At 56.7% G+C, this 27,519-nt stretch overlaps 2 protein-coding genes across 4 annotated transcripts; one reads left to right on the top strand and one right to left on the bottom strand.

The window, feature by feature from the left end:
* The first annotated feature begins 1,389 nt into the window (after positions 1 to 1,389).
* Positions 1,390 to 16,647, top strand: IGLON5 (IgLON family member 5). Its single transcript, XM_059382227.1, has 8 exons — positions 1,390 to 1,504; positions 9,226 to 9,304; positions 9,979 to 10,211; positions 11,582 to 11,701; positions 13,059 to 13,193; positions 13,358 to 13,478; positions 14,015 to 14,169; positions 15,201 to 16,647. The coding sequence occupies exons 1-8, from the start codon at positions 1,426 to 1,428 to the stop codon at positions 15,287 to 15,289; spliced, it is 1,011 nt and encodes a 336-aa protein (XP_059238210.1). The 5' UTR covers positions 1,390 to 1,425; the 3' UTR covers positions 15,290 to 16,647.
* A 1,733-nt stretch (positions 16,648 to 18,380) lies between these two features.
* Positions 18,381 to 26,057, bottom strand: VSIG10L (V-set and immunoglobulin domain containing 10 like). 3 transcript variants are annotated; one of them, XM_059382296.1, is made up of 10 exons: positions 25,482 to 26,057; positions 24,565 to 25,401; positions 23,880 to 24,176; positions 23,438 to 23,722; positions 22,753 to 23,007; positions 22,025 to 22,303; positions 21,492 to 21,788; positions 20,520 to 20,633; positions 20,155 to 20,309; positions 18,381 to 19,674 (listed from the first exon to the last, which is right to left on the bottom strand). In XM_059382296.1, the coding sequence occupies exons 1-10, from the start codon at positions 25,801 to 25,803 to the stop codon at positions 19,603 to 19,605; spliced, it is 2,913 nt and encodes a 970-aa protein (XP_059238279.1). In that variant the 5' UTR covers positions 25,804 to 26,057; the 3' UTR covers positions 18,381 to 19,602. The 3 variants fall into 3 exon arrangements, with proteins under 3 accessions (XP_059238279.1, XP_059238281.1, XP_059238282.1); XM_059382298.1 differs by having other exon boundaries at positions 21,492 to 21,609; XM_059382299.1 differs by lacking the exon at positions 21,492 to 21,788.
* Positions 26,058 to 27,519: the final 1,462 nt, after the last annotated feature.

Genomic DNA, 27,519 nt, shown 5'->3' with positions numbered 1-27,519 from the left:
GGAAAAGGTCATTTATTTATTATTGTTTAATAAAAACTAGGTCATGAGACCCTTCAGATGTATGTAGGTGGGTCATATGCTTGGAAGAGATTGTCAGCATGTCTCTTGAGGGGGTGGAGATAAAGGAAGTTTCCAAAGGAATCTTTATTTGTTAAAGTAAACTTACAGGATCCTGGGGGCTGGGCTAAGATTGCCTTTTGCCCTTAGCAAAGTATCAACATCAAGGCAGCTGAGTTCCTAGAGGAATGTCACTATGCCTGATTCAAGGACTTGTCAATGGGCTGCAGACAGTAAGGAAACTTAATAAACTTTATTCTGCCTCTGTTTCCCACATCACCTAGTAAGTGTGCGCCTGGTGGAACCAGGAGGAAAGAACTAACCACAGGTTTTTGGGACGCCGGGCAGAGCCAGCTATGTCCCCAGGATCTCTTCTGTTTTCATAACCTTGGGAAATAGAAATTATTCCCTCTTGCAAGGCAGCCACAGAGGTTCTGGGAAGAGATGTGACTTGTCTAAGGTCACACAGCCAAGTAAGTGAAAGAATGGGGAGTCTAGATTTTCTGCACCTTACCATCTCCTCCCCACTCCCACGACCAGGTCCCCACTCCTTCCCCAATTCCCTCTGTTATGCTGAGGAGGAGGACTGGAGTAAAGAGAGAAAAGGGAATTTTACCCCAAAAGTCAATGTTATTCCTGAAAGTAGAGAAACTGAACCGTGTCCCACAAGAAGAACTGTGCCCACAAGAAAAGGAACTGGGATCCTAGAATCCTGGGTCTGAGAGAAGAGGGGCTGGGGGCCTGGACTCCCGGGTCTGAGGGAGGAGGAGCTGGGACTGGACTCCCGAGTCTGAGGGAGGAGGGGCTGGGGGTCTGGACTCCAGGGTCTAAAGAAAGAGGGGCTGGGGACCCGGACTCTTGGGTCTGAGGGAGGAGGGGCTGGGGTCCCAAACTCCTGGGTCTGTGGGAGGAGGGGCTTGGGGACCAGACTCCTGGGTCTGAGGGAGGATGATATAAGGACCTGAAGCAGAAAGGAGGTGGGCTCAAGAAGAGTCCCCGACCCGGGGTTCTGGGGATTCGAGATGGGAAGACGTGGGGACGCCCGGGGCGGGAGGGGGTAGGGGCCGGGCCGCAGTAACAAAGGCCTCTCCCTCCAACAAGCAACCCCCCCTCGGCCCCGCCTCCCCGGCCCCCCGCCTCCCCTGATTGGTCGGCCTTCCTGCCCGTCAGCACCGCCCCCCTCCCCGGGTCTGCAGCAGCTCCGGCCGCCTCGTCGCGCCCCCCCAGCCCCCTCCCCCCGCCCCCGCCGCCCCCCGGGCCGGTGCAGCCGCAGGCGGGGTCCCCCTCCCCCTCCCCCTCTCCCCCCGGCCTCGCGCGCCCCGGACCGGCCCCCCCTTTCCCCTCCCCCTTCGCGCCGCCGCTGCCGCGATGCCCCCCCCTGCGCCCGGGGCCCGGCTCCGGCTTCTCGCCGCCGCCGCCCTGGCCGGCCTGGCCGTCATCAGCCGAGGTACCGCAGCGTCGGGAGCGGGGGGGCTCGGCCGGGAGCCGGGGTCCCGAGCGGGGATTGGGGGTGGGGGGCTGCATCCCAGGCGGGGAAGGGGAGGCCCCCCGAACGCTGAGGTCTGGGTCCGGGGGCGGGGGCTGCACCCCCTGGCTGGGAAGGGGACGCCCGGATTTGTGCCCCGGGGGCAGGGTTCCGCGTCCCGGGGCTGAAGCCTGGGCCTACGGGCGGAGGTCGGCTTCTCCCGGCAGGCGAGAGGGTCGCGGACACCTGATCCCGGCCTGGGGGCGGGAGTCTGCGGCTCCGGATCAGGGAGAGGGATCAAACGCTAAAGTGCTTGGGCAGGCTCTCTGAACTGAGTTGGGGTGTGGAGGGGAAGGGGATGCCCCGTCGGGGGTTTTCATCTCTGAGTGAAGACAGTCCCTGAGGGGGTCCTGGCCTGAGGGCTGGGGTGGGCGTTTCTGGGCAAAGGTGGGGGGATGGTGTCTTCCCAGGGTCTGTAAAAGAAGGCGGCAGGGGTATCCACAGACCTCCTTCCCAGGGCCAGGAAAAGAAGAGGGGCTCTGGCCTCCCAGCTGGGTCATCGAGGTGGGGAGAAAGTGCCCGCGTTTGGGAGGTTGCAGTTATGTAGGGGAATGGAGCTGGTGATCCAGGAAGTTGGGGGTGCTGGGCTGGGGACTCAGACGCAGGAAGCTCTGGCTGAGTAGCAGGATTCAGAGGCTGGACTGAGGATGAGAGGGGCAGATTGGGAAGGGAGGGAAGGAAAGGGTTAACCTGGGGTCAATGGGTTAATCTCAGCCCTGCTGAGAGTAGGGAGGAGTGGGGCTGGGGGTTGGTGTGTGGAGTGGGGAGGGGCGAGCTGGGCAGTCTTTGGAGAGCGGATGTGGATGGCGGCTGGGACCCTGTGGCTCCCCGGTGGGTTGGCAGCCAGGGATGGTCCAGGATGTGCCCCCTGGAGAGAGGAGGCAAGAGCAAGAAGGCGGGAGGCAGGGATCAGGGTTAACTCAGAGCTTCTGGAGGATTCCCCCAGGCCCTGCCTTGAACCAAGGATCACAGTCAGGGACACACAGTCAGGGACAACCTAGAGACCTCAACAGTCTCAAGGAGGCAGCCACTCTCAGTCTCCCACCCACACAGACCAGGTCTCGCACAGACACATAAACACCCGTCACCGGTCTGACCCAAGGCTGCGCCTGCAGACACCCACAGTCACACAAACAGAGCCCAGTGCGCAGGACCCCCCAGCCCGAGGGCCTCAGCTGACTGGAGCCTCAGTGGGTTGGAGCAGGTTCCAATGTTCCTCCAGCCTGACCTGTCTGAATCACCGTCTGACGCTCTGTCTGTCTGTGTCTCTCTGCCTCTGTCACTCGTCTCTTTAGGTCATTTCCAGAGGCTCCCTAACTCTGGGGGATATCCCGCTTGTCTCTGTCTCTGGGTCTCTGTCTCTCCATCCCTGCCGTCCTCAGTACAATTTCACATCTGCCCTCCCTGCCTTGGGCCCTGCTTCTCATCGTCACACACACGCACCTGTCTCGTCCTGGCCCCCTTGTTCTTCGATCGTTTCACTCCTGGAAAATCACGTCCCATCTTGGTCCCTGACACCTCCCATTTTTTGTCCTTGTCCTTTCCTTGTCCCTTGTCTTCTCCTTCTTTCCATGTTCCTCATAACCTCGTGACCCCCATCCTTCTTCCCCTCTCCCTTCACCACCCCTTCTTTTCCTTCAGTCTCAAGATAACTTCCCATTTTCTACTTTGAATCTTCCAGATCCCAGAAATTGCTGTTGTACACACATCCTGGGCTGGGAGCTTCTTGGAGCCAGGAGGCGGTCTGTGACCTAGGACCAAGTCCTCTCCCACTGCCAGGCCTTGGGTTCCCCATCAGAGACTAGGGCAAGAGGCATTGGGGGTTGGTCTGAGACAGATCTAAGTGGCAGCAAGCAGCCCCACCCACTGACAGCTGGGGCTCTCTGAGAAAAAGCTGGGTGTGGGGGGGCATACACAAAATTGCATTTCCTCTCCTCACCGATTCATTTGCTCTTTTTCACATTCCAGAAGGAATGCATGCAAGTGAGCACACACATACATCCTCTACAAGTATGTATTAGAGCAAACCCCACCTTGTCCTGGCCCCGCCCCTCCAACATGCACTCCCTGCACTCTCTTGAGAAAGCCCAGGTCACGGCTTCCCTCACTCAAAGTCAGACACGCAGAGTTGAACACATGTAAGGTGTTGGTTTGTTGGCTGATGCTTTCCCTGAGACAGAAACAAAATAAGCCCATTTCTCCGCAACTGGCTTTTTTTTTTTTCCCCCACTTAAGCTCCCCGGCATCCAGAGATATGGTTCTATCTTTAGTTTCTTTTCTAAATTCTTTGTGCCAACACTCACACTCACACATACATATATTCACTTCTAGCCGGTGAGGGGTGCTGGACGGAGTGGGGCAGGCAGAACAGGGCGTGCTGGCCACTGTCCATGTTCCTCTGAGCACCCGGTCTGTCCGGACTGGATATTTGAGCACAGAGTCTCTGTTCTGGGCACTGGGGATGTGTATATACGCGACAGTGAGCAAGCCAAATGAAGTCAAGGAGCCCTCAATCTTAGTGGGATGGAGAGAGATCAAAACCTAGAAACAAGAAAAACAAGCAAATAAGTAAACAGGTAATCTCAGAGAGTGACGAAGGGTAGTGTAAAGAAATTAAGAGTGATTTCAGGGACGACCATGGGAGCTCTGGTGGTTGAGAGAGCCCTGTCTGAGCTGCAGGGAGCAGAGTTCAGAAGGAAAGGAGAGAAGTCAGCCTTTAAAAGATCCCAAGGGAACAGTGGAGGCAAAGGTCCTGAGGGGGGAACCAGCAGAAAGGAGCAGCCATTATATAATGGATAGTTCCAGGGTTCTTGGCTCAGGGAGTCCAGACATCTGTCCTGGGAAGGCCCCTACACTTGGAGGTCAGCAGAGAGGAAGGGGGATTTGGGGGTTGCAGCCCCTTCTCACCAGCTCTTCTCTGCCAGAGCCACACCCCCTCCCAATGCATCCCCCACCGCTCCCTGAGTCCAGCCTCACTTCTGCCACAGCTCCCTGAGTGACCGCCACAAGTCACCCACCCTTGTGGGCCTTGGCTTCCCATTGGTGGGTTCCAGAACTGTGGAATCCAAGCTTCCCCCCACTGGAGAGTCCCAGCTTCACCAAAGTTCCCCCTTTGAGGGGTAGCAGGAGGTGCTTATCTCCAACCAGAGGCCCTCCATCTGTTAGAAATCTCTTTCTCACTTAAGGGGAGGAAACTTACCTACATGTGACCTTCATCGCTTGACTTATCAAGGGGTATGAAGGCTACTAGTGCAGACTGGCATGGACCCGAGTGGGTCCTTCCAGTCACCACTGGCCCCCCAGACCAGCTGGGGCACCTGTCGCACCACCATCCCATCAGCCAGCACACGTGGGGGCTGTGGGCAGGCACTCAGCTAGCAGGCTCTGCATTGAACCCGTTGCTTGGGTGACCTCTTGTCATCCTCCCCACCACCCGCAACACCATGCAGGAGGCACAATTATCATCCCTACTTACACAGGGGGAAACTTGAGTCCCGGGGAGGTGAAGGAATTTGTGCAAGTAACTGGCGGTGAGGGGGCTCGAACCCCGGCAGCCCGGGTACCCAGTCTGTTCTTTCAGTGGCCTGGTTATGCTGGCATGGTGGTGTCAGAGCAGATGCTGACAGGGCAACCAGACATGAGTCGCCGACTCAACTCTGGTGGGTGCAGGGCATAGAGCAACGGGTCCCCCACCCCCACCCCCGGGGGACTGACACCGAACCCCAGATAGCAATAGATGTTTCTTAAAAAAGAAGGTGCTGTTAAGAACAGTTAGCATTTAGTGGACCATTCCTGCATGCTAAGCGCTGAGCTAAACATTTTGCTTGCATGTTCTCATGGAATGCCCCACAAAACCCTTAGAGGGAATGACTGTTGGTTTTTTTTTTTTTTTCCTTTTTATAGATGGGGGAAACTGAGGCTGAGACTGTCTAGGGCTCACCCAGCCAGGAAATGGTGGGGCAGACATTTGTTCTCTTAGCACAGATTCCTCCCGGCTTTCTTATCCAGTCTCTCAGGACCATTCATTCTTCCTACAAACACTTCCCTGTTCTGGGCTAAACCCAGCTCTGGGGGACACAGCCAAGATTCGGGCTGGGCAGGCACCCCTGAACACTGTCCCAGCTGAGTTAGAGGGTATCCAGTAGAAAGGGTTGAGATTCTCTGTCTTGAGCAGTCAGGGAGGCCCTCCTGGAGGAGGGGGCATTTGAGTTTGGGTCTTGAAGGATGAATAGCAGTTCAAGAGTTGGAGACACATGCTGTACGTATCTCTTTACATTTACTCTTTCAACAGGTATTTCCCAAGGCCTTCCAGGGTCAGGCCATATGCTGGGAGATGCTGAGGATACAGACCTGAGTTAGACCCAGGCTCTGCCCTCAAGAAACTTCTAGTCTGAAGGGGGAAACAGACAACAGATGGCCACCATGGTGTGATATGAGCTTTAATGGAGGTAGTCCAGGCACTGTGGGAATACAGACCAGGCTTAGAGGGGGTAAGGAGGGCTTCCCAGAATTAAGGGAGAGTTTTCTAAGCAGAATTCCTACAGAGTGGATCTCATGTGCACTGGCTTATTTATTTTTACACTAAACATCTTTTGAGGCCTCCTGTGGGCCAGGCCCAGAGCCAGCAATGCTGGAACCCTGGAGGTGGGTCAGACCCAGGCCTCTCCCTGAGGGGCTCCCATCTGTTGAAGGACACATGCTCAGACAGGATCCGGGGTGAAAAGGACCGAGACAGAGGGAAGAGCAGTGCTCAGGGACTGAGTGGGTATGGAATGACTAACCCAACCCCTACTTCCACTTACCGAAGCCCAGGAAAGAGCAGGGACTTACCCAAGGTCACACAGCAGGGAGGAGGGTCCTGATTCTGGAATCTGGGAATTGTGTGAGACAGGCATGCAGATTCATGACACAGGGACCAAAAATCCAAGACCTGTCTGAGACATGGATTCCTTCATCTCTTACCTCCTGGGACTGCCCTCAGCTGAGCCTGGAGCTGGGCGTGCTGGGGATACAGATGGTCTGAGCCAGGCTCTGCCCTGCAGGAGCAGGTGGGAGAAGCAGATGACTCGGATCCAGGGTCCCCTGGGAGCTGTCTCTCCTAGGAGAGGCGTCATTATAAGAGACCCTTGGAGAAGGAGAAGCATTTTTGTCATAAGCGGTGGGACAGAGGGACCAGGAGAAAAGTGGGGAATGTGGACCTGGGTCACACACCCAGGGAGACAAAGCAGGAGAGTGACTCCAGGGTCTCAGACCCAAGTTGAGGGGGGCTGAGTTTTGTCCTGGGGGCAGGAGGGAGCCACGGGAGAAGCGGAGGCAGCTCTGAGTGTTAGGAAGATCTCTCTGGAAGGAGTGTGTGTCTGTTTCCGTCTGCCAGGACATAGGATTGAGGTCCGCCTGTGTCTGCGGGCCTTGCTCTCGCCAGCAGCAGCTGGTGTAGCCCAGGACTTAGCTCGGGAGCCCTGGGCCCCTGAAGCCTGGGGGACCTTGGACAGCTCCGTCTTCACGACCAGGCCTCCTGTAACCTTGGACAGTGGCTGTCACCGGAGGAGGAGGGGGGATTTTGTCCCCTATGGGGCATCATCGAGCAATGTCCAGAGCAGTTGTGATCGTCACCACTGTGAAGGGGGGCAGCTACTGGCATCCAGTGGGTAGATCCCAGGGATAGCGGTATGGAGCCCCTACAGTCCCTGGTGGGGACAAGACAGTCCCTAAAGGGGAGAAGCACCTGTCCTCAAACGTCAGTGGGGCCAAAGTGGAGAAGCCCAGGTCTGTGAGTGTGTGAGCAGGAGTATGACAGGTCCCGTGGCATGTGTGTGTGTGTGTGGGAGGTGTGTGTGTGTGTGATCTGATCGTCGGTGACAGCGTGACTGCCTGCACCCGATTCTTGGCCCAGGGTGGCTCCTTTGTATTTGAGAGGCTGTGACAGGGTAACCGTTTCCTCGCACACTGTAGCTTTCTGCACGACTTTCCAGAGTGCAGGGGTGGGGGGTGGTGAGCATGGCCCTTCGGCTGGTAGTGTCAGCGTGACTAATGAGGCTAGTGTGTATGTGTGTGTGTGTGAGAGAGAGAGGGAGAGAGAGAGAGAGCCAGCAATGGCCCCCAGATGGGGCTGTAACCAGTTGCATGTAGACAGCCCCCACCTGCGTGTGGGGCTGTTGGTGTCAGTGCGACGGTGTGGGTCTATCTGTGTACAGTGGGCTGACCTTCTGCTGGGCATGGGTCCTGGGCTGTGTGTCAGCAGGAGTGTGTGTACACGGGGCCCCCGAGCAGGCCCCATTGCCCTCTGGATGTTGGAGTGTGAGACTGTTTCCTGGCCCAGCCTGGGTTCTGCGTGTCTTCCCTGGGCCCCGGCGATGTGTCTGTCTCTGTGCGTGTCTGTCTGCTGGCCGTCTCCTGCTGTTACCATGGCTGTGTGGCCGTGTCCACTCTGCACAGCTCGGGTGCAGGCAGGCCCCTTCCCTGCATCCAGAAGTGACTCTGGCCACGGGGCGGGGCTGCAGGGCCCACCCCAAACCCCAGGACCTGGGGAGCCCTCCACACTGGCTCTGCCCCAGCCCAGTCCTGAGGGGCTGCTGATGGGGCCCATGGGAGTCATTGGGGCTGCATGGGCAATTAATTCATTAGATTAATTAGCTCCTCATGCAAGGGCGGGGGCAGGGCAGCCCCATGCTGAGCCCTCCTTCCCCAGGCATCCAAGGTCATCCAGCCTCTCCCCACCCCTGTGCGGCTCCATCCACCTCCGCCTCTGTGTGCCCAGCCCCCACTCCCTGGCCCTGGTCCAGCCCACTGGCCACGGTCCACAGACATGAATAGATGGGGGTGTGGGCTCTGCTGGGCGATGGTGCCCATGAGCTGCGCTGGAGGGTGCGGGCTGGCGTGGGTGTGTGCCTGCAGGTGTGCCCCGCAAGCACGGGCAGGCGGGTGTGTCTGAGTTGCGTCCTTGTGGCTGTACACAGGGCCCAAGGGCGAATCTGTGCATCCGCGATAGCAGCGTGTCTGAGTGGAGACATGCACGCGCCTGTGTTGGGGAGCATGTGTCCGCATTTCTGTGTCCGTAGGTCTGTGTACACATGTGGGTGACTGTGTATTTCCCTGTGTTTCTGAATTGCTATGTGTACATGGATCTGTGTGTGTGTGCGCCATGAGCCTGAATGTGTCGGTGCCTGTGTACGTGTACATCTGTGTGTCTGTATGTGCACCTGTGTGAGTCTATATATGGCTCCGTGTGTCCTTGAACTTTGAGCGTGTGTGTGTGTGTACACTGTGAATATGTGAGCAACCGTGTGGACACGTGTGTGCATGTCTGCATACACATTTATGCGATTGTGTATCTGCGTACGTATATGGGTGTGCCTCTGGGCATGACCTCTGTGAATATGTATATGTGTGTGTGCACGCGTGTGTCTGTGTGCCGTGATTAGGATGTGGTCTCAGTGTCTTTGGAGGCATGTAGGCCTGTGTATCCCAGTCTGTCTGAGTCAGCGCGAGCTTGCGGAAAGGGACAGGCTGCGTATGTTTGCTCCGAGTGCGTCTGCAGCACGTCTCTGGAAACATCGATGACTGCGTTTGCCACGGGGTGTGGGAAATGTCTGCGGGTGTCCAGACGTGTCCAGTCCCCGCTGAGCTGCCCTTCCTGTCCACAGGGCTGCTGTCCCAGAGCCTGGAGTTCAGCTCTCCCGCGGACAACTACACAGTGTGCGAAGGTGACAACGCCACCCTCAGGTACCTCTGATCTCAGGGACTCTGAAATCACCCAGTCCCGCTCTGTTGCCTTCCTCAGAAGACAATCCTGACTTGCACGGACAGCCTGGCCCCTGTCAGTCAGGAGAGGTGGTTAGGGGCATGACACTGGGCCTGGTTCTGTGCCTGGGCCTGGGTGTCCCCATCCGTGAAATGGGTGGAGGGATGATAACCACTATGAGGGCTGCCACAGGGATTCAAGATTTTGTACACACATTCCAAGTTCGGAGAGCACAGCACACAGTGACCAATTAACAGATGGGAGCCAGGCTTATTCCCCCCGCTCAGTGCTGCTCCCTACGCTAGGTCTGCCCTTGCTCTGGGTCTCTATCCCCCTCTCCCTGGGTCTCCATTCCTCATCTCTGCATCTCTGCCTGTCTCTCCCAGAGTGCTCCAGATACTTTTCCAGTCTCTAGCACACAACATTCACTCAGTAACCATCAGCTACCCTTCCTTTGCGCACTTGGGCTCAAACTCGAGGCTCAGTTTACCCACCTGTAAAGTGGGCCCAGTCACTTCTCCCACACAGGGCTTCAGTGGGAACTGGCGATGCAGTGAGCCTTCCTCTCCCCACCTCTGAGCCCCCACGATGGCAGAACCTGGAGGGCCTTCTGGGGTGGAGGAGAGAAGAACCCTCCACCCTTGTCCTCCCAAAGCTGCTTCATTGACGAGCATGTGACCCGTGTGGCCTGGCTGAACCGCTCCAACATCCTGTACGCGGGCAATGACCGCTGGACCAGTGACCCGCGGGTGCGGCTGCTCATTAACACGCCCGAAGAGTTCTCCATCCTCATCACCCAGGTGGGGCTCGGCGATGAGGGCCTCTACACTTGCTCCTTCCAGACCCGCCACCAGCCGTACACCACTCAGGTCTACCTCATCGTCCACGGTGAGCCCTCGGCTGGGCCTTGGGTGGCAGAGGGGACGGAGGGCACGAGGGAGAGGGAATCCTCACATCCTTGCCAATTGTCTGATCCCTGATCCTGGGGATACATGGTGTGGGAGGCAGACACACACCCTGCCCTCGCAGATTTCAGCCAAGCGGAAGGAGGGACAGCCACCCAGAAAGTGACCTTTCAGCATGACAGCTTCTAGGGCAGGAGAGCTGCAGGGGTGAGGGGGTGCTCAGGGAAGACCGGCTCCCCTCAACTCTGTTTACTGAGCACCTACTATGTGCTGGCAGTGCTCTAGGCGTGAGGGTTGGAGAAGGAGCCAGGCGGGTTCTCCCTACCCTTTTGAAGCTGACTTTCTAAGGAGGCGGCTTCCCAGACATAACATCTGAGCTGAGACCTTCAGCTGGGTGCAATGCTGGTACCAGACATGGGGCAGCGCTGCAGGGATTGGGGGGAGAAAATGAGTCGGGTGTGCAGAGCAGGTCCCATGTGGCTAGATGCCCCAGAATTCAGAGGGAAAGGTGGGCAGGAAACAGAGAGATCAACAGGGGACAGAGCTCAGGAGGACAGGGAGCAGTTGGAAAGACAGGGACCCAGAGACAGAGACAGCCCAGGGGGCCCATGACAAGCCCCGACTCAGAAGCCAGACCACCCAGCTGCTGAGGAACCCTGAGCAAGCCAGGCGGCCTCGGACTCCTCATCTGTAAAATGGGATGACTCTGTCATGTATCAGATCCAAGACATGGTCAGCTGGAAGGGGCATCTTTATTTTATGCTCTGCCAAAAAAGAAAAGAGAAATAACCCCGCCAATTAAACTCTGGCATTCTATGTTGGCAGACCTTCCTGATTGGAATAAGGTTCCAGTGGGTGGGAGAAACAGACATATGTGTTAGAATTGATGACTATAGCGACATCTACCCCAGGGGGTGGCAGGGTGGTGAAGGTTTAATGAGCTAATTTGTGTAAAACACTGAGAACAGGATTACCATGCCAGAAGCACCGTATGAGTATTTGTTATAGAAATAAATTGTCTAAAATAAGAATAATAACAATTAATAAATAAAAATAGACAGAGATAAGGTGGGAGGAGTTCCGACCAGAAGGCAGAGAAACCAAGTTGGCATGAAGAGGGACAGAGAGAGACAGAGAGACAGAGACTGCAAACGAACAGGAAAGAGAGACCAGCAGTTAGACAAGGAGCCAGACCCAAGAGTCAAGGGAGAAACACAGAGGAATTCTCAGAAAGATAGAGAGAATGTTGGCTGATCCCCTGGGTATAAGGGAGGAGGGGCTGGGGGCCAGGGCTCTTGGGTCCTTGGAGGCCATATTCGGCCTCTCACTGACCTCTCCCCTTCTGGCCTGCAGTCCCTGCCCGCATCGTGAACATCTCCTCGCCTGTGACAGTGAACGAGGGGGGCAGTGTGAACCTGCTTTGCCTGGCCGTGGGACGGCCGGAGCCCACAGTCACCTGGAGGCAGCTCCGAGGTGAGGACCCCACCCTGGCCCAAAACCCCTTTCCCTACTCCGCAGTCCGGGCCCCTTGATCCCCCTTATCCCTAGCTAGATTCCCAGACTCCCCTTTTCTTCCATCCCTCATTCCCCCAAACCTTGTCATGACCTGCTTTCCCCCTTCCCCACTGACCCCGTTATGTCGCCAGCAGCCCTCAGAGCCTCAGAGCCTTCAGCACCTGCAGGGCTGAACCACTGTCTCTAATTCACTTGCTGGACCCCAGCCTGCTCCCTGTCCCCACCCCAGTAGCCCTGGTCTCTTCCCCACCGGCTAACTTAATTCTGGGTCCTCAGTCCCTACCACTAACCCTAAGTCAGGTTATAACCAGTGGCCCCTGCCTCTGTTCCCATCTCCTGGTCATTTCACTACATCTCCTCTGCCAGATGCTCTAGCCCAGCCATTCTCAGACTGTGGTCCCCAGATCAGAAGCATCGGCATCACCGGGAGCTTGCCAGAAACACCCCTTCTGGACCCATTGCAGGCCTAATTAGAAATCTCCCTCACCCACCGTCACCACCACCAGTCTGTTTTAACAAGCCCTTCAGGTGATTCTGGTGATGGAGCTGAGAACCACTACTCTAGGATCCCCCCAAACATAGCCCCCACAGTACCTGAACGTGATATGCAGCACCTTGTGTGCCTGGATCTCCACCCCCACCCCCCAGATCCCTAGACCCTCAGTCACTGGGACTTTAGAGAGCAAAGGTGCCAGTCACTCTATCCCCGAGACCCAAGAACCCAATAACTCAGTCTCAGATCCTGGATCCTTTCACACCAGGTCATCTGAGCCCCACAGTCCTGGGCTTGAGATCCTGGATCCCTAGATGCCCTTTGTCCCAAAGGGTCTTCCAAGCCTGGTGATGTGTCATGAGCCCCGAGATATCTGAATTACTGATCCCAATTACTTGATCCTGATTCCCTGAACCCAAGAATAAGCTCCCAAAACTCTGGACCACCCCCTCTTTTGGTCTGTAGTTTCTGGATCTTTTTGAGCTCCCAAATCCTGGGATCCCCCCAACTGGGTTCTGTGAGCCTCATGATCTTAATGGTGAACTCCAGATCCCTGGATCGGTTGCATCCCCAAATTCTAGGACTCTCCCCATTGGGTTCTAGTTACCAGGCTCCTGACCCTCATTCCTTGCCCCACCCCTAGCAGGAGATCCCAGGCCGGGATCCACACCCCTGCCCCAAACCCCTCCTGGCTCACACTGACCCGGGCACTCCAGGCCCTGCGGTGCCTGCCCCGCTGATGTGTGTCCGTGTTGTGCCCGTGTTGTCCCGTGTTAAGTGTTTGTGTCCGGCCCCGCCCCCTCCCATTCCCTCCCCGAACAGACGGCTTCACCTCGGAGGGCGAGATCCTGGAGATTTCTGACATCCAGCGAGGCCAGGCCGGGGAATATGAGTGCGTGACTCACAACGGCGTCAACTCGGCGCCTGACAGCCGCCGTGTGCTGGTCACAGTCAACTGTGAGCCCCCTTGGCACTGCTCATGAAAGGGGGGCAGGCCCTGGGTCCCTGGGGAGGAGCATGGGAGTGCTGGACGCCTGGAAAGGAGGGAGGAGGGGGATGGGGACAGAACCCCTTAGACCTCACCTGGCTAGGAGAATTCACTGAATCTTGCCCCTGGCCAGATCCTCCAACCATCACGGATGTGACCAGTGCCCGCACGGCCCTGGGCCGGGCTGCCCTCCTACGCTGTGAAGCCATGGCCGTGCCGCCTGCGGACTTCCAGTGGTACAAGGATGACAGACTGTGAGGACAGCACCCTGGCGTGCTCTGCGGGGTGGGGGTAGGGGGAAGGTAGCCAAGCCCTAGATCCCGAGAACTGGGGATCCAGCTTCTAGGGGATGGGGTCCTCTGGGCCCCAGGGAGGTCTTGGGGAGCTTACTGAAATCTTGGGCCCCACAATATGAATTTGGAACCTTGTCTCTTCGAGCTGTTCAGGGAAATTTGGGGGTCGATGCTCATGATATGGCGAGGAAGCTTCAGAGACCATTGGGGTTGAGGTCCACCAGGGTCTGAGAGCCTGTAGAGATTGGGGGCACACACTGGGAGAGTCCAGTGACCCTGAAGGGTAGGGGTGCCTGGCAGGGGTGCCTGTGGGAGTGGTCCGGGGACCCATGGGGAGCTAGATCCCGAAGCTAGGGGTCTTTGAGGTAGGGGGCAGAATGAGGGGCTGCCGAGAAATGGGGGAGGATGAGAGTCGGAGGGGTGGAGTGGGATCTGCACCCCGAGGGAGTCCCACGCCAGGGTCCCATGGCCCAATCCCTGACCCAGATCCCCGGCAGGCTGATCAGCGGTGCAGCCGAGGGCCTGAAGGTGCAGACGGAGCGCACCCGCTCGATGCTTCTCTTCGCCAACGTGAGCGCCCGGCATTATGGCAACTACACGTGTCGCGCCGCCAACCGGCTGGGAACGTCCAGCGCTTCCATGCGCCTCCTGCGTGCGTCCGATCGGGGGGGGGGGGGGGGGGGGGGGGGGACGAGGCCGGGACTGCCCCCAGACTGACCGCGAACTTGGGAAAGTGACCCAAGCTGAGACCCAAGCAACGTGACTGAGCGAGAGACGCATCCATTCAGTGGATGTCGATTCCTTGAGGGCCCACTAGGGGTCGGAACTGAGACTGGAATGGTAAGAAGCAGCCAGCCCCGCGGAGATCTGCGGGAAGAGTTTTGCAGGTCGAGGGAAAGCTGTAGGTACGCAAAGGCACAGCAAGGAGGCTAGCGTGACCTGGGCAGAGTGATCACCGTGGAGTCTCAGGCTAAAGAGGGAAGGAGAGGCAAAGTCTCATAGGCCATGGAAAGGATTTCGGATTTTATTCTATTGCAGGGTGAGGCCCCTGGAGGCTGCTAAGCAAGGGACTCACCAAGGGGTTGACGGTTCTGAAGAGTCACTGACTGCTGTTTGAGGAATAGCCTGTAGGGGGCGCAAGATGGAGGCCAAGGGACCAGGGAAGGGGCGACCGCGGTAACCCAGGCCTGGAGCGGTGGCGCAAAGTCGCTGTGGCCTGGAGATGTTTCGAAGGCAGAGGGAAGCAGGAAGTGGAGTCGAGGCAATCGCAGGTGTTGGCTCCAGTAGCCGGGAGAAGGGGAACGTAGTAGTAAAGTATTGAAGTGGGGGCCGTAGCCAGTCTAGGGAGACAAGCCAAGGGTCCTGTGTCCAGCGTGCTGACTGCCAGACGCTTCGTAGCCATACTGGATAGTATCTGTACTGGATGGACCTCCACGACGTGAAGATCTGAGAAAGACAGGGGCTGAGAGAGGGACTGAGCAGCAGAGTGAAGTCAAGTTCGGCGAGATGCTGAGACTCAGATCAGAGTGGGAGAGCAGGCACACTGAACAAAAGCCCCAGGAAAGCCCCTAGAGAGGGAGGCTCAAAGACACCCTCAGAGACAGGGCAGACACAGGGAACAGCGAGACACACACGGGGTCTCCCCTTCCCAGGCCACCCCTGTGACGCTCTCTCCTTCCCCAGGCCCAGGATCCCTGGAAAACTCAGCCCCGAGGCCCCCGGGGCCCCTGACCCTCCTCTCCGCCCTGGGCTGGCTGTGGTGGAGGATGTAGGAAGAACCCAATGCAGCTCGCCTCCCCCTGCGCGGGGCCTGAGGCCAGGAGCGAGAGAGAAAGGGAGAGCAAGCGCCGTGGGTCTCGAGGGGGCGGAAGAGCTCTCTGCCACCGAGGAGAAAGAAGAGAGGAGGAGGAGGAGGAAGAGGAGGAAAGCTCTTTAGAGAACCCATCACTGTGAGGGATAACGCAAAATTATGCATCTTTCTACAGCCATTTTCGCCACCGTTCACGTTTCCGACTGTGACCCACCCCCGGCCACCCCACACCCCTCTCTTAGCTCAGGCTGTCAACCGGATCGTGTGTATGTAGTGGATGTGTGTGAGCATGAGCCTGCACGCGTGTGTATGTGTGTGGGGGGGAGGGGCTCAGCAATCTTCCCTCCCCCAAAACCCCCACGCCTACTGCCCCCAATGCTGCTGCCTCTCACCTCTGGCTGGAGGTAGGTATGTGGGCTTCGTGGCAGAAGCTGTGAGGAGAGGATTTCCAGGCTCCCCCGTCCCCAGTATATGCACGCACAGCACCCCCTCCCCTCTCTGTTGAGAGTGTGTCTCCTGGGCCGGTTAGGAGTGAGGAGGGGTGTCGCGCACTTGCCTGTCAAGCTTTCATTCAGCCTTTGTGAGCAGGTGGGAGAGCTCCGTCTTGGCTCTGGGCCTCCTTGCTGTCCACCATCAGCTGCCTGCAGCCCGAGCGAGGCCCCGTCACTGGCTCAGCAGCCTGAGACCTTCCCACTCTCTCTGCCCCCCCTTCCCTCCCTTGACTTTCTGGCCCTATCTGGGCCAATCGGTGCTTCCATCCAACTGTCAGACTGGTGCCTGTGGTCACCTGTCTGTCTCAGTGCTTTGCCCTACCCCACCCCTAGCTCCCCTCAGCCCGCTGCAGCCACCCACAGGTGTGGGCTTGCTGGTCTACCACCCCCGACCTCTCCACCAACTGTACCTCCCAAAGGCTGACCTGACCGCCCTCACACACACTCCAATAGACACACACATACCAGCGACTGTGACCAGCAATAGCCCCCCGGCTCCAGCTGTCCTGCAGCTGGTGACCAGCTTATAGTTCCCTTGAGAGTGGGCAACTTGTCAGGAGGAGGCGCTGAGAGGCTGTAACTTCAGCTCTGATGGGAGGAATATGCAGTATGCATACCACTTACACAGAGTGGGGAAGAGAGAGGCATCACAGACATCCCCAGTCCAGACCAAGATGTCAAGTCGCCAGCTCTGACTCCTGGGAGACCCGCTAGAAACACTCACCCCAAACCACACACCCAGAGCTTGGGGAGGAAGAGATCAGAGCAGGGGTGGGGGGAGGGGGGCAAGGGGCAGTGACTGTACCTCAGACGGGGGCGTGGGCCCCATCCCACATTGTCTTCCATCCCCAGGGTCCAGGGGGTTGGGGAGGGGTGGGAGAGGGACACCAGGGAGGGGGTGGGGGGGCCCTGGGGGCCGTGTGTTCCGACTCATGGGGAGTGTTGAGACCACCACACCAATAAACGCCTTTTTCCAAAGTCTCTGCCTGCAAGTGTCAGGGTCATTAAGGATTTGGGTGAGTGGAGGGCCAAGGGTCTTTTGTGGTGCCTCCTCGGCATCATTTCTACCCTCTCTCTCTTAAAGTAGATTTGAAATTGACCCATTACACAATGATGTGAGATCTATCTAGATCTGCACCATTGCTTTTCCCTGTTACATGGAAGATCTTGGGTCTGTGGGAATAGCAGTGGTGGGGAAGGTAGTATGTACAGGCCGAGAATGGTAGAAACACTAGAGTATAGAGAAGAAGGTCTAAAGAAACTGAGTCCATGGTGACATTGTTTGAGTAGCTGGATCAAAGCTTACCTGATGCCCACCTTCATTTATATAAGCAATACACTCCCCTGAAAGTATAAGCCAGTTTGTGTTAGGTTTCTTACCATTGATTAAAAAGGAAATGAAAAGTCTGATATAGAAAAGATATAGAGGACCCAGGTACCCAGTACCCCGGGCTTCACCTTTCCAAAAAGATCCAAGAGCTCTATTTCCCTAAAGGCCTCTTTCATCCCAATCTTGAACCAGAATACCTCACTTTTATCCTTTTCTTCCCTGAGACAGATGCATTAGTTTATTCCTCCTTTGCTAGAAGACCCACCTCCCATGATATAAGCTGAGATGTTTGGTTTCCCAGCTTCCCTTGCAGTGATGTGGCTAATTTGGGGTCAATAAGGCAAGTTTGCTAATGGGTTTCCAGGAAATTTCTTTCCTCACTCACGAGGCTGGTTGAAGGAAGGAGTGTAGGAAGAGAACCTTACTCCCTTTTGTCTTCAGATACAGTTGCATGAAGAGGTGATGTCTGGAGCTCTAGCAGCCATATTGCCACATAAGACAATATGCCAACCCAGGTCGCTATGTTGCTGAGCCAGCCTGAAATCACCACTTATTTTGCCACTGTTTATTTTGTTACTTGCAGCCAAGGGAATCTTCACTGATGCACTCCCTACATTTCCAATGAAAAACCCGGCTAAGAGAGAAAAGGCATCACGCTGGGGAGAACAGTGGTAAGCCCAGCCTTCACTGGCGCCAAAACATTTGCTCAGTCAACCAGTGTTTATTGATTGCCTGCTGTGTGCCAGGCTCTGTGTTAAGTGCTGGGGATAATGACATGGTCTCTGCCTTCATGACATACTCAGCTGAAGGAGGGAGGCAGAGAGTATACGAGTTTAGTACATACAAATTTATGTGAGAGAAGCCAGAGGTTCAGAGGTTGTGAGACTGAACCCATAACCAAGTCAGCCTCCTAAGCTAGTAATGGTTACATTTTTAGGATTTCTGGACCCAATTCCAATATTGGGGGGATCCCCACACACACCAATTTTCATACACCAGCAGGTGTCTGAGAATTCACCTCCATTCTGACACCATCTCTCCAAAGATAGCTTGAGATTCCAAAGGTGAAGAGTCCCTCCTACAAGACTGACACCCCCATTCCCCACTTCGGATTCCAGCTGCAAGCCCCAAACTGCTACCCGGGCTTCTGAGAGACTGCCTACAGCTGGAGGTTCCAAAGACCTCTTCCTTGGATTTGATTAATTTCCCAGACTGGCTGCAGAACTCAGGGAAACACTTCTTACATTTACCAGTTTATTAAAGGATATGAATCAACAGCCAGATGAAGAAATACCCAGGGCAAGCTCCCAAACAAAGGAGCTTCTGTCCTTGTGGAGCCTGGGACCCGGCTTATGGCACAGGGGAGCATTCTGGTTCCCCCAGCATGGAAGCTCTCCGGAAAAGGATCCAAGAGCTGGCCTCCTGGGTTATACGAAGGCTTCATTATATTGTTATGATTGACTAAGTCACTGGCCATTGGCTGATTCAACCTCCAATCCCTTCCCCTCCTAGAGGGGCGGGCAGGGAGGGGTGTGAGAAAGTTCCAGTCTTTTAATCACAGGTTTGGTCCTCCAGGTAACCAGCTCCCCCTTTGGGTCAGGTCCAAAAGTCACTTTCATTAATAACAAGCCACTCAATTCGCCTTTAGGGCTCTGAACCGTTTTTCAAGAACTGTGGATCAAGCAAGACCAAAGATATCTGAGAAACATATTTTGGTCATCTGAATGAGCAAATATATATTTCCTATAAATCGTTGTAGCTCAGTTAGCATTGTTCTTGAGAAGTGTATAACCCGGGGCAAAAAGTGGTATTCCAGGCAAAGCAAACTCTGGGGCAAAGCCCCAGATGCAAAATAGAGCCGGGTGGACAGAAAGCCTGTTGTTAATTGAGTGGCAGGGGTGAAAGTGCCAGAAGGGGAGGTCAGAGGTCAATAGAAGCCCAACCACAAGGCTCTGAAAATCACAGTGAGGAGTCGGGACAATATCTGAAGGGCAATGGGCACTCCCAGAAGGGTTTAAAGAGGAGAGGATGTGTTCTGAGCTATTTCAAGATGCAGACACTGGCAGCTGAATGGGTATGGCCTGGAGGAGATGGGGGGGGTGGGGGATGTAGGAAGACCTTCTGAGAGAATGAGGCTGGGCGCCCCCTGGGGCTTGAAGCAGCACAGGGCAAGACTTGCCGGTCCACCAGTCTGTCCAGCACCAAGCCTGTAGGTCCTGCCTAGAGGCTGTGCAAACCACATGGGTAGATCGGCAGCAGTCTCTCCCAGCCTGGAAGCCACAGCGCCTTGGCTGCGCAAATACAAGCAGAGTCTTCTGCCCTGAGAGAGAGACAGGAAGTCCCATGCCCAGAGCCAGTCTTCAGTCACAGCAGGACAGGAGGGCTCTGCCTGCTTTTGGGATGAAACAGGAGGTCCTACCCCCCAAAAAAATTCCTGCGCGGTGCGGGCCTTGGTCACACCTGCGTGGCTGCCCGAACAGTCCTCGGGCCCCCACCCGGAGAGATGACTGGACAGAGACCAGCAGCCTGGAAGAGAAAGGAAAGGAGGAGGACAACCTCAGGTGTCACCCTGAATGCGACATGACTCACCTTTTTCGAGGGCTAGCTCACATCAGTCAGAGTTAGCCAGGTTCTCCTCATTTACAACAGGGAAAAAAGAAATGTCCGCCCACCCTTGGGACAGGAAACAACCCAGCTTTCACCCGGGAGAAGACATTCCATCCCACATCTGATAGAAGATGGAAGTTTGGCCAATTTTTATGGAAAAAAATAAAGGAGTTCTCCCTCCTTTGGCGGGAAATTGGAGTAAGAAATTGTAGTAAGAACTACAGCAAAAATGTGATGGGAATTCCTGTCCAATATTTATGTATTAAAAAGGGAGGGGTGTTATTTACCGACTTTGTAAACCAACAAGTAAAGCTGGAGGAAGAAGACTCAGATCATCTCCTCTCCCTAAAACACAAAAAGTTCCAGCCCATTCCAGGGCACTGGGGCACTGACACTCACTTGGTGGGCTCCGTTTGGGCTAGGGTCCTCCAGCGGGACTTTGAGGGGCAGAGGCTGTGAGGTCTGCACTGGAGTTACGCTCTGCATCTTTTTTTCCAGTGGGGGAACCACAGGGGTCAAGGAGGGCGGATGCTTCTTTTTCTTGAGAGAGTCTCCTAGAAAGAGGAGGAACGAGAAACAGAAGCACTTCATTGGCTCTTGCAACACACCAACCCAGCTAATGACCAGGAGAGATCGGTGAGGGGCGGGGCCTCACTCTGATAGGCTGATATGGAGGTAGAAGGCGGGATGAATAGCCTGTGGCCATGCAGACGGGTTCAGCCTGCTCTCGTGCTAGGGACCCTCTCCAGTGGGCCCTCACTTACCCCTGAGCCTGCACAGGCAGCATATGCACAGGTAGAGAAGTGCTGCCAGGAGCGCCAGGCCCAGAAGGGAGCCCAGGACGATGCCAGCAATGGCCCCGGAGCCCAGGGTGGGACCTGGAAGAGACAGAGCGATGAAGGATAAGAGAGCAGGAGCTAGGGCTGGACCCAAGTTTCCTAAGCCCCCTGCTCCAACTCTTTTGGAACCCAATTCCTGGGACCCCAGACTCTCAATTCTTTTAGCATTTACTAAGTAAGCGGTGCGCCGGGCGTTCTACCAGAAGGTAACAGTCCACCGGTGAGCAAACCCAGATACCTACTCTCATGGGGATTAATTTTTAGGGAAATCAGAAATGAACGTACCAATTAATAACAATTACAGGTTGTACTAAGAAAAAAATGTGCTATGACAGAAATAAGGTGCTATCACAGAAATAGAGTCAATTTTCTGCGAAGACTCTGTTTCCAAATGAGGCCACATTCACAGGTACTGAGGGTTAAGATGTCAATTATCTTTGGGGGGAGACACAGTACAGCCAATCAAGTCAAGAAGAGATCATCAGGATGAGCCCAATCCGAGATGACTAGAGCCCTCACAAGAAGAAAACAGAGACACACACAGGGAGGAGGAGGCTGTGGGAAGCTGGAGGCAGAGACCAAGCAATGCAGCTACACTCAAGGAAGGTCAAGAATGGATGGCCACCCTCAGAAGCTGGGAGAGACCCGCAAAGACTCTGCCCCAAGTCTCAGAGGGTGCACAGCCCTGATTTCCCTGAGATGGAGCACTGACCCCTTGATTTCTGACTTCTGGCCTCCAGAGCTGGGAGAGACTACATTGCTGTGTGTTCAAACCATGCGGGTTATGGTCCGTTGTGACCGTAGCCCCCGAAAAAGGATACAGACAGACAAGCAAGATACAAGGAAACAGACTGAAGGGAGGTGGCCCAGGAAAAGGCTCCAACAGCCCCAACTCACTGGGCTGGTAGACTCGACTTTGTGATGGGGTCCCTGGCTGGCCGCCCAGGGTGGGGAGGATACGGAAGGCCCAGGTCCCAGGGTTCCGGCGAGGAAGAGGCACCACGGCTGACCGCTCCTGAGGCCCCAGAAAGAGCAGGGAGATCCAGTCTTTGTAGGTAGTGGCTCTACCCAGGTCGGGGCCCTCTTGTCGTGCCTGGATCTCAAAACCACTGATCAGGGCCCCACGTTCCACATCCCAGGTCAGCACTGCTGCATTCTGGGCTCTCTGCAGCCTCCATGAGGAGATGGAAGGTCCTGGGGAGGATTAAGGTGGGGGCTGAATTTATGGGTCCTAGAGGGGAGAGGGAAGGGTGCTGCAGGCCTGGGCTCATATGTCTTGGGAACAGAGGGTCTGGGGAGCCTTCTAGGCCTACAAGAGAAAGGGACTGAGGACTTGAACTCTTGGATCTGAGGGAGAAGGAGCTGGGGACTGGATCTGAGGTTGGAGAGGGCTGGAGGACTTCTGGGTTCTGGGAAAGGAATGCACTCACCAATGAGAGTAATCTGGTTGCCCCCAGCACCCAGCGCCCCGCTGCACAGCACGGAGTAATTTCCCAGGTCCCAGTCCAAACTGAAGTTGCTAATGAGGAGCCTGTGCCCATCTTGGCTGAGCCGGAGGCGACCCCCACCTCCAGGGGCCACGGGCCGCCCTTCCCGGGTCCAAGATGCTCTGGATGGTGGAGGGCAGCCAGTGGCCTCCAGCGCCACTTCTGCCTCCCCAGATGGTGTTTCCTCCACTGTGGGATGCAGCAGCACCTCCCGAGGGGCCTCTGCAGGTAGAAGAAACCCAGCCAAGTCAAGACGTCACCCTGGAGTCCAAGCCCCACCCTTCGGGGAAGGAAACCGCTGTGAAACTTTAGCCAAACAAGGAAGCACTGCTCATTCACTCACTCTTGTTCAGTCATTATTGGATGTCCTTAATAAGGCCTTATGAGATAAATACTATGGACCAGGTTCTGGACTGGGGAATTCATATTGTTCTCGAGCCTTTATTGCTCGGGACAAGTAGGAAGGTGTCAGCCCTCTTCCTGGGTCCAAGAAAGAAACTGTGACCCTTTTCGCTGCTTGCAGTATAGGAACAACCTTGGTCCTTCTGTAGGGTTTAAGACAAAGGAAATCTCTTTTCCTGGAGTTAGAAGTCTGCCTTTCTCATTTCCTAAAGGAACTAAGAAATACGCCCCTCCTCGGGAAACAGGAAATAAGTCCCACTGGCTCTCACCCGGGGTGACAGTGCAGGTGCGTGTGGTCACCAGGTGACGAGCGACGCAGGTGACGGGAACACCGCTGAGCCGGGGGTGGGCGGGGACAGCCGCCAGGAGCACGGAGGGCACCGGCTCTGCGCGGACGCCTTCAGGGAGACCCTGGAACTGCAGGGAGGCGGCGGGGACCCCGCCCGGCCACGAGCAGCGGAAGCGGAGGCTGCGGTCCCCCGGACCACCTTCGACTGAGCACTGTGGGGACCCGGGAGGCAGGTCTGTGGAGCGTAGGGAGAGATCAAGGGGCCAGCCTCTCCCCCCTCACCCCTCCAGCCCTCCTATCCGCGCGTTCGCGCCGACCCTTCTGCACCTGGCACCGGCCCGTAGGCGCCATCCGCGCCCTATTCTCTTGCCACCCAGCTCCCTCTCCCAGAAACGTCCAGGCCGAGCGGGCAGCTGCAGCCCCACCGACGGCCTCTCTTTCCCGAGAAGGCTACATTTCGGCCCTGATTTCTTTCCTCGCAAACATAACCCCTTCCACCGAGTTACTCTGGGCCTTCAGCCAGACGTCTGTGCCCTCCAGTTGCGCCCCGTCCCAAATGAAAGACAACTCGCTCATTTCTAGAACGACCCCGCCCCCTCTTGTGACTCCGCCCCCTTCCCAGGTAATTCCTTTATTTGCTGATCCCACCCACGGGCCGAGCTCACCCGCCACGGTGAGGTTGAGCAGGGAACGGCGGCGGTGGCCGGTGCGCGGGTTCGAGGCGAGGCAGGCGTAGGTGCCGGCGTGGCCCGGCCCGACCGCCGGCAGCAGGAGACGCGGGCCTGAGGGCACCGCGGCCTCGGCCGGGTCTGCCAGGCTCCACGTGATGTCGGCGGGCGGCCGCGAGGCGGCGGTGCAGCGCAGGGTCACGTTGCTGCCGGCGGTGACATATAGGGCGGGGGCGGCGTCGCGATCCGAGGACACCTTGATGACCGGCGCATCCGGGCCGTCTGGATGAAGTGATCCGGACCGGGAGAGTCAGGGTCATCCGGAACACCGCCACGAGCCTGGGGCGCTCCAGGGGACCTCCAATCCCCCCTCCGCCTGGGACTCAGGAGGCTGAGCTCCCGGATCCCGGCCCCCGACCCGAGGCACAACCCCACTCACAGAAGACACTGACGTCGGCCGCAGCCTCCGTGTGGCCGAAGGGGCTGCGGATGCGACAAGTGTACCGGGCCTGGTCGCCGCGCACAGGGCGCGTGATGAGCAGCTGGTCGCCCTCTGTGCGGATCCGGGGTGGCTCTGCTCCCTCAGGGTCCGCCGTTGCCTCCAGGGTGCGTCCGTCCCGGCTCCAGCTCAGCTCCCCACGACCCGGCCTCCACCCTAGGCAACGCAGCCGCAGCTCGGCCGCCCCCTCCTCTGTCTCAGGGGTCTCAGGCTGCACTGACAGCTGGGGCAGCTGCTCTGGGAGAGGGAGACCAGTTCAGGACCTGGTCCAAGGCCCCCTCTTGCTATATAGTCATGACTCCAGGCCCCAGCCTTCTCTACTCCTTCCACCCAGGACTTCCGGGCCCAGCCCCAGGAGTCCCCCTCCTCACAGACCCATAAGTCTGAGTCCCCCACTCTCTCCTCTCAGAGACTCAGGATTCTGAGTCTCCGGGGGTCTTGATCCCCAGGTCCAACTTCCCTTAAGAAACTCTATCTTGACCCCCAGCCCCTCTTATCCCTCCTCCCTCCAATTCAGAAGTCCTCTCTCCCCTGTCAAGGGACCCCTACCTCAGGGGAGAAAACATGATCAGACAGCAGCCACCTTCCTAAAGGGCCTGCACTTTGGACCTCTGTGCCCACTTACCATACACACCCACGGTGAACTCCCGAATCTGCCGGGAGACCCCAGCCCGGATAACCTCAGCAGTGTATACCCCAGCATCCTCTAGCTGGGCAGAGGCAAGTTCCAGGCTCCCCTGGGCCTGGTCAAATCTTAAGCGGTCTCGGTGAGCAGGGTCCAAGCTGATCAGGGGGGCCCCTGGCCCCAGGCCTCCGGCTGCCAGCACCTTAGAGCCTCGACGCCAGACAACCAGAGGAGCAGGAGGGCCGGGGCTGGGAACTGGAACTAGAGGGAGCTGGATGGCGGTCCCCACTAGCACCGAGAGAGGCCTCCCCACTTGCTGGGGGAAGCTTTCCACAGGGTGGGCTACTGTAGTTACTTTGGATTCAGGGTTCTGGGCAGAGATTTCAAGATCTTGACCCTCAGGGGAAGATTCTGAACCTGGGGTCTCAATGGATGCTCCAGGATCTGGGCCTTGGGCTGAAATGTTCGAAGTTGGGGTCTTAACAGAGGAGGGCTCTGAGTCTTTGGCAGGAACTTGAGAACCCAAGACAGAAAATACTTCAGAACCCGGGATTTCAGAGAAGGCAGGATCCAGGCTCAACTTTTGGCCCTCAGCAGAAACATCTGACCAGATGGAGAGAGGCACATCACTCAAATTCGAGGCCTCAGGAAACCATTTGGAATGAGGAACAGCAGCAGTGGTTTTTGGACCTGGAGAATGATCTGGAAATTTCCAGCTGGGGGGTTGGATGGAGACTTTTGAACCTGGGATCTGGGAAGAGCTTTCTGAGTCCATGGAGAAACTGGGTTGCTGAACTCCAGAAGAGGCTCGGGAGTTGAGAACCCCTCCTCCGGAGGCTGCAAGGACAGAAGGAGAGGCCGTTAGGGGTCTGCTGAGCAGGGGAACCAGTGGGGAAGAGGCTGAGCAGGGGACTTACCCAGGAGCAGGAAGAGCAGCAGAGCCCGTGAGGTGTCCATGGTGCTGGCCGCACCCGTGAGGACACTGCAGCGAGACTCCGGGGCCTGCACCTGTGCCTCCCTGGTCGACGAGTCCGACAGGACTGGTAGCTTCCTGGGCGGGGAAGGAAGCCAGACCCAGTGGGACGTGCCAGGATCCCCCACCCTCAATCTCGTGGCAGAGCCAGCCACCCTGCCCCACTGGTCCTCATCAGCTGGCCCCATCTGACCCAGGCACTCCCCACCCCTGCGTGAAGACAGGGAGAGCTGGGTCTCCCAGCAGAAACGTGGTAGCAAACTCATGGGGAACAGAAGCAGGAAGACCTCTTGGAGGGCGAGGTGACCCTTCAGAGAGCGCCATCTGATGCCCTTGGCCTCAGTTCAGGTTTCCTCTCACCAGACTGTGGACCTGAGCCCACTCTAGCCTGCCTGCAGCCTCAGATACCTGCATCCAACCCTCTTCCTACTCTGCTCCAACTCCTCCCACAGCTCCCTGCTGCCCTCAGAACAAGTCTCCACAGGCTGTCTCCCACCCTCTCCCAAGACCCAGAGTTGCATTTCCCTGCCCCCTAGGGCCTCAAATGCCCTGTGTTCCACCGAACTCAGCATCTTCCCCCAACACAACCCCTTTCCTGGGTTCTCCATCTCAAGTGTGGTTCCACATCTATGCAGAGGCTGGGAGCCCTCTTCCCTCCTCTCCCCTTCTGCTCTGTCCCTTCCTCTCCAATCCCACTGGCCGGATCCATCCTCTCTCCCAGCCTCCTCCCTCCAGCCTCCACCACCTGACCCCTTGATCCACACTTGACCCCTTTCTACCCCACCCCTCCTGTGCGTGGCTCCCCTGTGCCCTCAGGAAACATCCAAGATCCCTTCCAGACCCAGAGTGGCCCAGACCTACCCACTCTGGTCACACCATCTATCCTCTTACTCTTTGAACATCCAGCTATTCCTATGCCCCATCTCTCCCCTCCCAGGTTTGCAGGCAGTCTCTTCTTTGCCTGGACTGCTCTGTTCACTTCCTCTGCCACCCCCCAACTTGTCCAGCGGCCTCACCTAATTAAGAATAATAATAATAATTACCACTTTTCCTGCGCCAAGAACCATGTGACATGCTTCCCAGGCATTATCTGCCCGAACACTTCCAAATGCCCTATGAGCTGGGGTATCATTATCCTCATTTTACAGGCCAGGGGACTATGGCTCAGAGAGGTCCAGGGACCTGAAGAAGGTTGCACAGCCAGAGGGTGGAGCTGGGCTTTGGTTCAAGGCGATCAGATGCTCACTCCCTTCAGAAAGCTCCGACCACTCCAGGCTGGGCTCAGGGCCTCTGCTCAGCTCACAGTCAGTCCTCTGAGCTTATCAGTGAGTTCTCACCATACTGATGGTAACGACAATGGGAATCATAGAGTGCGCACCTTCCTTGTGTCAAGTGTGGTTCGGGGGGCGGGGGGGGCTGCACTAATGGGCTAAGTTTTATAGCTTAAAGATGCCTGCATCTTTAAGGAGGGGTCTATGTCCCCTCCCCTCGGATCCAGCTGGTTTCTGACTACCAGGCCAAGAGAGCACAGCAGAAGGGACCCCATGCCAGGGTCTGCATCTCGGCCCACAGACTGGCATTTTCCACTTCACGTGTGATGGAACGCTCCCTCTTGGAACCCAGCCACCATGTCATGACAAAGCTCCTACAGCGCCCCACCCCCATCGTCCCAGAGGAGTCCTGGCCTCTGGCCAACAGCCAGCTCAAGCCAACAACCCCGGCCGGCTTGTAGGCTGCATAACTGAGTCATCTTGGATGTGGATCCTCTGGCCCCACTTGAGACCCCAACTGAGGCCGCCTGGGGAGGTGAGCTGTCCTTCCAAGCCCTGCCCAAATTTCAGATTTATGGGCAAAATAAACGATTGCTGGCTTAAGCCCTGAGTTTTGGTGTGGTTCGTTATGCCATGCCAGACAACCAGAACACTGGTGTTATTACGTACTGCCCCGAGGGAGGAGGGAATTGGGGCTCAGGGAGTGGGAAC

This window comes from Mustela nigripes, chromosome 17, assembly GCF_022355385.1.
Source record: "Mustela nigripes isolate SB6536 chromosome 17, MUSNIG.SB6536, whole genome shotgun sequence".
Classification (NCBI taxonomy): Eukaryota; Metazoa; Chordata; class Mammalia; order Carnivora; family Mustelidae; genus Mustela; species Mustela nigripes.
This window is presented reverse-complemented; position numbering and strand designations above follow the sequence as displayed.